The sequence below is a fragment of the Manis pentadactyla genome, chromosome 12 (assembly GCF_030020395.1).
Source record: "Manis pentadactyla isolate mManPen7 chromosome 12, mManPen7.hap1, whole genome shotgun sequence".
In the NCBI taxonomy this organism is placed as follows: Eukaryota; Metazoa; Chordata; class Mammalia; order Pholidota; family Manidae; genus Manis; species Manis pentadactyla.
In genome coordinates this window covers 11,335,914-11,344,670 of record NC_080030.1, presented here as the reverse complement: position 1 = coordinate 11,344,670, position 8,757 = coordinate 11,335,914, and the positions used below count along the sequence as shown (strand labels likewise).

The window sequence follows — 8,757 nt, the reverse complement described above, 5'->3', positions numbered from 1 at the left end:
CTGACCTTCCCCGTGGCCCCTAATGTGTCTGCGGTGGGCGTGGGGAGGAGGGGGTCCGTTCTAGGGTGGGAGCATGTTGTGAGGTGGTGGCCCCCTGGTGGGGCAGTCAGTGTCACAGCTCTGGTCTCATCATTCAGGACATGGAGGTGAGTGTTGGGACCAGGTATTTCCACCCACATGTTAATCCTGAGCCCAGGGGTGTCCTCCTCTTCCCTGAGGGACTGGATGTCTACGCAGATGGCCCTGTGGGCCTTATCTCCGGTCAAGTTTGGGGCCCACATTGCCCCCTGCGGGGAGGTCCAGGCATCCCCGGGTGCCTCCTCCCCAGCTACCAGGTGCTGGCTTTGCAGAGCTCCACCCTAGGGAGCGTGGAGGAGCTGGTGGATGGATTCACCTACTCCATCTCCCTGGACCTGGGGCAGGCTGTCTACACCCCAGGACCCCGTTCCACACCTGGCAACCGGCCAGGGCCCTCCCTCGAGAGTGGCCAACAGGACCACTCCAGAGGGCCTGGAACGTTGTTCCCGGGGGCACCCCGTGCCTCTCCTTGCTCGCACCCCAGGGGGCTGGGGGCTCTCAGGTGAGCCACAAACCTCCCTCGTCCTGGTGGTTCCTGGGTTTCCCACTGACTATATCCCTGCTGCCCCCCTCAGCGAGAAGCTGAGCTAACTCTCTTTCGGAGTGAGCTCAACATGAGCAGGGTTCCCCAGATGGACGTGTGTATGCAGACAAGGCGCACAGCATGGGAGGAACGAGCTCCAAACACCAGCCGGAGCACTCCCGAGGACGCTGACCAGCCGACCACGGACCAGCGGCTCCCCCGGTGAGCACCCACCCCCTCCTCGGCACAGTCGGGCCTCTGCCCACAGCCCGCGGTGTGTCTTGCGTGTCCCCACGTGTCTGAGCCTCAGCGTGCTCCTCTGACGGGCAGGGTGGCTGGCGATCAGCCTGTTAGGGTGCCCATGGGGAACACGGGAGGAGCCTTAGAGGGGCTCCGCTGGCGCCCGGCACTGTAAAGGACTGCCAGCCAAGCTGGGCCACTTCGGGGCTTACTTCTCTGTACCCGATGAAAAGCCTTTGGCCTCACCCGTCAGTGGCCTGGAGCCTGGCTCATTTGGAAAAGCACATGGAAAGCAGCCTTTGGAACGGAGGCTCGCGATTCCCTGTGGCTGGGCCCGGTCCTTGTCCTCGCCGTGGCCACATGAGGGACCTCTGGGGGCAGCAGAGGGGTACCTGGGAAGGTTCGGGAAGGACTTCCTTCAGCAACAATAGGTATGCAGCACCCACTTTGTGCAGACCCTTTGGGGACACTTAGCATAACTGAATGAAGGAAGCAGACACAGTACTGGAACCCTGTCCCGGGCCGAGTAGGGTAGTCACTTCAGGCGTCATCCGCAGGTCACAGCCAGGGAGCGACACGGACGATGCCATCGTGTCCTGCTTCCGTAAATGGGGGTATTTCTCCTGGACACAGGATGCGCAATCGTTCACTGGGTCCAGAGGGGAGCGCTGCCCGTCTCACAGAATGGGGGAGGGGGAAGGAGGAGTTTGGGGCTTGGGGCAGGAGGAACCCAGCAGAGCCCAGCGGTCATCCATCTTCAGATTCCCATGGGCGGACTGATGACTTGGGACTTCCTATTCGGGAGGATGGGAGAGGATGGGGTCCCAGGACAGACACGCAGGGTCAGGCAGGGGGAGGGACAGGTGTCTGGACAGGCAGGGGAGTGCACAGCGGCCAGGCCCACACAAGGGTGGGCCGGGAGGGCAGTGCGGCTGGAAAGACCAGGCTTCTCACTCTGCCACCCCCAGGCCGTACTCCAGCCCCGTGGAAATAAAGTTAAACCACTATATCGAGAAGCAAGGGAGGGAGGTCCACGTGATCAATGGCGGACGGCGTTCATTCCCCGAGAAGGGCCAAGTCCTCCACCACTTGGTCCAGGAGGAGCACCTGGGGCCCACGGTGGCGGTGCTGGAAGGTGAGGGGCTGCAGCCAGGGGACCGTCTAGGGTGGGCTTCCCGGACTGGGGTTCCCTTCAAGGCACTGAGGGCTCTTCTGTCATTGTAAGGCGCGGGGAATCAGCCCCGGGGTGACCCTTTCTCTGTGTCCCGCTCCAGACCCACGGCAGAGGCAGCTGGCTCCAGAGACACGGGGAGGGCCAGCTTCGTGGCTAGAGCCCATCCAGGAGCTCCCTGAGACCCCTGTGCTGGAGATACGGCCGGTGACACCTGCCTCAGCCCCTGCAGAGCTGGAGGATGTCCCAGCAGTGGCCTCAGCCTCAGAGCCAGGCCCCGAGCTGGAGCCCTATGAGCACACAGCAGAGCCCAACAGGTCACTCATCTTCGGATTCCCATGGGCGAACTGACGACTGGGGACTTCCTGTTCGGGAGGATGGGAGAGGATGGGGTCCCAGGACAGACACGCCGGTTCAGGAAGGGGGAGGGAGGGACAGGTGCCTGGACAGACAGGGGAGTGCACAGCGGCCAGGCCCACACAAGGGTGGACCCGGAGGGCAGTGTGGCTGGAAAGACCAGGCTTCTCACTCTGCCACCCTCCGGCTTTCCCCCAGCCCCAAGATGGGACAGGCTAGTCGCCTTCGTTTCTGGGATTTAGAGGAGGTGCTCCGCTTCATCTATACCAGTGAGTGCATACCCACCTGTGAGGGCCAAGTCCTCCACCGCTTGGTCCAGGAGGAGCACCTGGGGCCCACGGTGGCAGTGCTGGAAGGTGAGGGGCTGCAGCCAGGGGACCGTCTAGGGTGGGCTTCCCGGACTGGGGTTTTCCTTCAAGGCAGTGAGGGCTCTTCTGTCATTGTAAGGCACGGGGAATCAGCCCCGGGGTGACCCTTTCTCTGTGTCCCGCTCCAGACCCACGGCAGATGCAGCTGGCTCCAGAGACACAGGGAGGGCCAGCTTCGTGGCTAGAGCCCGTCCAGGAGCTCCCTGAGACCCCTGTGCTGGAGCGACGGCCGGTGTCGCCTGCCTCAGCCCCTGCAGTGGCCTCAGCCCCGCTGGCAGGCCCTGAGCTGGAGCCCCATGAGCCCACAGCAGAGCCCAGCAGGTCACTCATCTTTGGATTCCCATGGGGGGGCTGACGACTGGAGACTTCCTATTCGGGAGGATGGGAGAGGATGGGGTCCCAGGACAGACACGCAGGGTCAGGAAGGGGGAGGGGCAGGTGCCGGGACAGGCAGGGGAGTGCACAGCGGCCAGGCCCACACAAGGGTGGACCCGGAGGGCAGTGCGGCTGGAAAGACCAGGCTTCTCACTCTGCCACCCCCAGGCCTTACCCCAGTCGCAGGATGGGACGGGCTAGGCACGTTACCTGGCAGGACGAACAACTGGGGCCCACGGTTTCAGAGCTGGAAGGTGAGGGGCTGCGGCCAGGGGACCGTCTAGGGTGGGCTTCCCGGACTGGGGTTCCCTTCAAGGCAGTGTGGGCTCTTCTGTCATTGTAAGGTGCGGGGAATCAGCCCCGGGGTGACCCTTTCTCTGTGTCCTGCTCCAGACCCACGGCAGAGGCAGCTGGCCCCACAGAGACGGCGAAGGCCGACTCCGCGGATAAAGCTCGTCCAGAGGCCCTATGAGACCCGTGTGCCGAAGCTACGGCCGGTGTCACCTGATTCAGCCCCTGCAGAGCTGGAGGATGTCCAAGCAGTGACCTCAGACATGGACCTTGTCCCGGAGCTGGAGCCCCATGAGCCGTCGGGCTCGGGGCCCATGGCATCTGCAGGAATGGCACCGGTCCTAGTAGAGCCATACCCGGGCCCGGAGCCTGCCCACCCCTGTGCTGTGAGCACCTGGGATGTGACAAGAAAGGAGGAGTGGACCATCCTGGTGTTTCCCTCCCGCCTGGTGGCCGAGCAGCTGACCCTGGCCTTTGCGGTGAGCGGAGCGGGCTCTCAGGGTCGGGGGTGGGCCTGCCCTGTGTCACGGTCTGCCGCCGACCTCCTGCCCCTGACGTGGACTCCTGTGATCTCGGCCCACGTTCCAACTTCCCCCCGGACTCACCATGTGCCACGAGAGACTCTCCTCACCCCCAAGCCCTCACTGACTACAGGGGGACAGTAGGGCTGGCACTTAGGGGTCCTTGCAGACCAATGATTTGGAGCGGAGGGAAAGGGGGCAGGGCCTGGTGGGCTGGGAGGGGTGCTCAGGGAGGTGCTGCCAGGGCCTTAGGTCCTCGGGCCATTGGCCTGGCAGGCTTCCATGGCCTCTGCACTTCAGAGGCCGCTGCCATGGATCTGACTGCGTGGGAGACACAGACACCAACAAAGGCCCTGGGTGGAGTTGTTTAGGGTGAAACTGCACCTGAGTGGGCAGCGGGACCCACGGGGTGGCAGAATGGGAGGCAGATGCCCCAGGATGGGCAAGCGTGAGCTGCCTTGGGCGGCAGGGAGGAGGTGAGTGAGGGTGCCTACGAGCAGAGCCCCTCCGCTCCCCACGACTGCGGGGTACTGTGCATCCAGTCCTCGGCGCCTCCTTGGACGGTGTCCGAGGCCTGGACGGCCACGAGGCTCACAGCACGTCCCCACCTGCCTGGGCTCCAGGTCTGACCGGTGACCCTGCCTGGGCACGGGGGCACCAGGGGCACAGCTGGATGACCCTCCCTCCCTTCTGATCCACAGACGCTGTACAGCAGGATAAACTATTCTGAATGCAAGGCCTACCTACAGAAGCAGTCACAGACGGGAGACATTGAGCACCTGGCCCCCACCATGCATAGGGTCCTGAGGGAATTTGACACCTTGGTTGAGTTGGTCACCACCACCTGCCTCAGGACGCCAAGCATGACAGCCCAGGATAGGGCCCGAGTGGTGGAATTCTGGATCCGGGTTGCCAAGGTGAGTCATGGGACAGCCCCCCGGGTCCATCTTGGCATCCTGGTACCTGCTCCCCTCCTTGGCCAGCTCTCAGGATGGGTTCCTACGGTCTGCCCTGCACCGTCCCTGGGCCCCTCCTGCCAGGGATGTGTGGACCTGGACTCGCAGGCCCCAGGGGTGGGACAGCCATCCCTGGCCCCTTCCTTGGGTTGAGCTACAGTCCTCCACCCAGGAGGGCTGCTCAGCAGGTACCAGGCGTGCTGGGCTCCCTGGGTGTCCGTCTCCTTAAGGACAGGAGTTCATGGGGGGATAGAAGCAGAGAAGCAGGCCACGCTCTCAGCTCTGTCTTCCCTCCCAGGAGTGTCTGGCCCTCAGGAATTTCGCGGCACTCCATGCCATTCTCTTGGCCCTGCAGAGTCGTGCCTTAGGTCGCCTGGAAAGGACCTGGGAACATGTTTCCTGGTGGGTAGTCCTGTCTCTGGGACCGGGGTACCTGAGTGGACAGGGACACCCCTATGTCTGGGACTTCCTGGGAGGCGGCAGAGCCTAAGGACAGGGATGGCAGGCTCTTGGGGCCCCCTGTGAGTTAGGACAGGAGTACCCCTGCAGGCATCAGTTTCCTCCAATGTCAGGTGTGGGTTGAAGCCCATTGGAGATCTTGAGCTTATGTTCTGCAGCAAGAGGTCTCTGCCCCAAGGACAGCGACCTTGCCCAAAGCAGATTCGCCCCTGGGAGAACTGGGAATGGAGGCCCTGGGTGGAAACGTGGAGCCCTCTCCCCAGGCCACAGATTCCCCAGGGCTCAGGGCCGTGGTGGAAAGCCTCCTGCAGGCTAGTGGACCTTCTAGGATCTCCAGGAAAAGGGGTCGGCCCCAAGACTCTCCACCTGCTGGCCATGTATCTCCCTACTCCTCTCCCCTCCCCTTAGGAAGAGCACCAGGACGTATAAAAACCTGACAAAGAAGGTCAAGTGGGTTACCAGGAAGCATCTCCTCAAGGTAAATGGGGGCTGGAGGTCTGGAAGGGAGGGGTCCTCGGGGCAAGTCTTCTACCGTGCTGTGGCACAACTTTGGGGAGGACTCCAGGTGTGCGGGGTGAGAGGGGGAAGCTGATGGTGAAAGTAGGGTCCCCCAGGCCCCAAGGGCCTCGTCTATCTCCCTCCCTGGCTCCACTTGACTGGGGGCCTGGCATCCAGTGAGGACCCAGAGGACAGGCCCCCGTCAGGGCTGGAGCTGGCCTGGGGTCGGCAGCAGGGGTGGGGCCTGTGGATGAGCAAGGTTGGCTTCTCCCCTGGGACCCCTGAGCTTGTCACTGCCCCTCTGTGACCTCGGGCTCCTCATGTGGACATGGAGGGTTGCCGTCACCCTGGGGTGTGGGCCTCCCTGGTGAGCAGGGTCCAGGGAGCCCAAGACGCGCTTCAGCTTTGTGCCCAGCCCACCTGGTCATGTGAGGGGAGCCGTGCTGATAGCCGGGTGACAGTGAGTGCTCAGGGCACCCTGGGAGGCAGAGGGACCTCCCCTGACCCTCTCAGGGCGGCGGCTGTGGCCCAAGGACCCCCGTGAGTTTGTGTGTGTTGGAGCTGGGGTCGCTCTAGGCTGAGAGCCTGCTGGAGGTGGGGACAGCGTAGGTGCCAGGGGGCTCGGGCAAGGCATCCATCCACCACGGTCTGGTTGCGGGAGGCCGCGTGGGAGGGGAGCATGAGCACCCGAGTGTCCTGGACCTTGCAGGAGCTGGACTGTGTATTGAGGGAAAGGCAGCGGGACCGCATGGGACCCGAGGAGAGGAAGAGGAAGGTGAGAGAGGCGTGCCGCGGGTCACGGGCGGTGGGGGCGACCCTGCACCTGCTCCTGGTGCCACCAGTCCTGAGCTGCCAGCATTGGTGTGACCAGAAGGAGGGCGAGAGCAGCTGGGTACAGGGGGAAGTTGGAGGACAGGTGCAAGGCCCACAGGTCCTGGGATTGGCCAAAAGCCAGCCCTGGGAGGGCCCGGGAGGGGAGAGCTGGGCGAAGGGAGGTGGGGAGGCAGCACAGGGTGGTCCAAGGGAGCTGAAGGCTGAGGGTGTGGGGTTCAGGGGAGGCTCTGTGGGCTCCCCTGGGGCAGGCGGGGACTCATCACCTCCTCACCCCGGTGGCACAGGGCATGGTCCCCTACCTCGGACTGTTTCTTGCTGACCTGCCTAAAGAGAAACTCCTGGAGCATAATGAGGACGTGAGTGAGCCCAGAGGGGCACGGGGGGACAGGATGGTGAGCTTTAGGGAGGAGAGAGCCCCCAGTGAGCCTGGACCTCAGCACCGGGCCACCCCTCCGTCCCCCACCTTTCCTGAGAGTGGGTTCCCGTGTGAGCAAAGATCCAGCACCATCCAGTGCCCCACTCCTCACCCCCGCTTGTCTGCATCCTGTCCTTCCTCTGCCCCAGGTCGCTACCCTCCAGGACGAGATCATGGTGCACAAGCACATGGCCGCGGTGTACGACCTGGAGAGGGACGAGCACTTCATGTCCTTTGTCCAGGCTGTGGAGCCCCTGGACGAGGAGCAGAGGTGAGGCCGGCCGGAGTCAGGCGTGGGCTGCAGCTGCCGGCGGGCTCTGGGGGAAGGGACCCCTGACATGTGCCTCCAGGGGCTCACAGGTGTCCCTGTGTCCTGCAGCTACACGCTGTCCTGCCAGCTGGAGCCCCCAGGCCAGAGGGCCGGCAGAAAGGGACTGTTACAGTTCCTCAGGTCCCACGTTTAAACGTCCTGGGCCAGGGCCAGGTGAGTTTCTGGGCTGGGGCGATCGGCAGGGGGGTGGGCTGCTCGCTCCTCAGCCTCAGGGAAGCTTCGGGCCATGCTGGGTGTGGGGGCGTCCTAAAGACCGGTGCGGCTGGGGTCCCAGCTCCACGGCCGACCAGTCCTGTCAGACTGAAGGGTGGTTCCCCGCCCCCTCTGGGACCCAGCCTCCTCCTCTGTGAGTAGGTGACGCTCAGGAGCCTTCCCGTGACAGGGACCCCCCGGGTGCTGGTGATGGACAGGACCCTCCACACAGGGCCCGGAGCCCAGAGGGCAGTGGGGACGGGGTGGAAGCAGGATAATGGGGGGAACCCGGGATAACCTGCCTCTTCTGCTCACCCGCGTGGCCCTGTAGCTGCTGTCATCGGGCCCGCGGCCCTGCTGGTGTCCTGGCTGCATGTGGAGGAGAGCTGCTTCCCCTTCGGGCAGGCGGCGCTTGGCGCCCCAGGACCCCAGTCTGTTTGCTGCTCCTCCTCCTCCCGCTGCTCATCCTGAGCCTCTGCTGGGGCAGCTGCTCTGGCACCTCCTCCGTCGGCCGACTTCGGCATCTCCCCACGCTGCCGCTGCCTCCTCAAGGGCCTGTACGTAGCCACTGCCAACCTGGCCGCCTTCGTGCTGTGTCCTACCCTCTGCTCGTGGCCCGCTGGACAAAGGCGAGCCACCCCACCGTGTGGAGGGTTTTCCCCTTTGAGTAGGTGGCCTCCCACCGTGACGCCAACTGCTGCCTGGGTGCCATCAGCCACAGAGTCATGGCCACAACGGTCCAGGAAGAGCTGGGGCCCGTCCTCACCATGGCCAGCCTTTCCCAGGATGGACACAGAGACGGCGCAGTGCTGCATGGGACCACCGCCCCCTGGGTGCCCAGCGGAGGCATCCGAGGCTGCAGGGCCGGCCGGCCGACGCAGGGTCCCGGGACATGCTCCCAGCGGAGCCCCTGTGCAACTCCCTCCCCTCATCCCTGAGAAATAGCCTCCCCAGGCACAGTGTGGTCTCGGTGTTGTGTCTGAGGTTAATGGTTCCTGGGGGTTGGGGTCATCCCTGTGCAGAATGTAATAAATGATGAACGGATTGCCACCACACTGCTCTTTCTTCTCAAAGCTCTGCCCCTCCTGCAGACATCGTGTGCCCCAGCCCACCGCACCCCCAGCCCTCAAACTCTATGACGCAGGGGG

At 64.1% G+C, this 8,757-nt stretch overlaps 1 protein-coding gene across 5 annotated transcripts; it reads left to right on the top strand.

The window, feature by feature from the left end:
- The first annotated feature begins 702 nt into the window (after positions 1–702).
- On the top strand, positions 703–8,298 carry LOC130680037 (ral guanine nucleotide dissociation stimulator-like). Of its 5 annotated transcripts, none has more exons than XM_057489994.1 (14): positions 703–823; positions 1,810–1,976; positions 2,116–2,329; positions 2,568–2,725; positions 2,866–3,058; positions 3,281–3,366; positions 3,506–3,882; positions 4,626–4,841; positions 5,179–5,282; positions 5,748–5,817; positions 6,547–6,612; positions 6,956–7,357; positions 7,466–7,570; positions 7,941–8,298. In XM_057489994.1, exons 1-14 carry the CDS (start codon positions 711–713, stop codon positions 8,172–8,174), a joined length of 2,505 nt encoding a protein of 834 aa, XP_057345977.1. In that variant the 5' UTR covers positions 703–710; the 3' UTR covers positions 8,175–8,298. The 5 variants fall into 5 exon arrangements, with proteins under 5 accessions (XP_057345977.1, XP_057345979.1, XP_057345976.1 ...); XM_057489996.1 differs by lacking the exon at positions 703–823 and having other exon boundaries at positions 1,347–1,976; positions 6,956–7,027; positions 7,236–7,357; positions 7,941–8,076; XM_057489993.1 differs by lacking the exon at positions 703–823 and having other exon boundaries at positions 1,347–1,976.
- The last annotated feature ends 459 nt before the right edge of the window (positions 8,299–8,757 follow it).

Bases quoted from the DNA above. Each gene is read 5' to 3' on its own strand.
- LOC130680037 (XM_057489993.1), top strand. From the start codon at position 1,658: ATGGGGTCCCAGGACAGACACGCAGGGTCAGGCAGGGGGAGGGACAGG. The intron at 2,726-2,865 runs GTGAGGGGCTGC...GTCCCGCTCCAG, and splicing joins CACGGTGGCAGTGCTGGAAG to ACCCACGGCAGATGCAGCTG. The intron at 3,059-3,280 runs GTCACTCATCTT...TGCCACCCCCAG, and splicing joins CCCACAGCAGAGCCCAGCAG to GCCTTACCCCAGTCGCAGGA.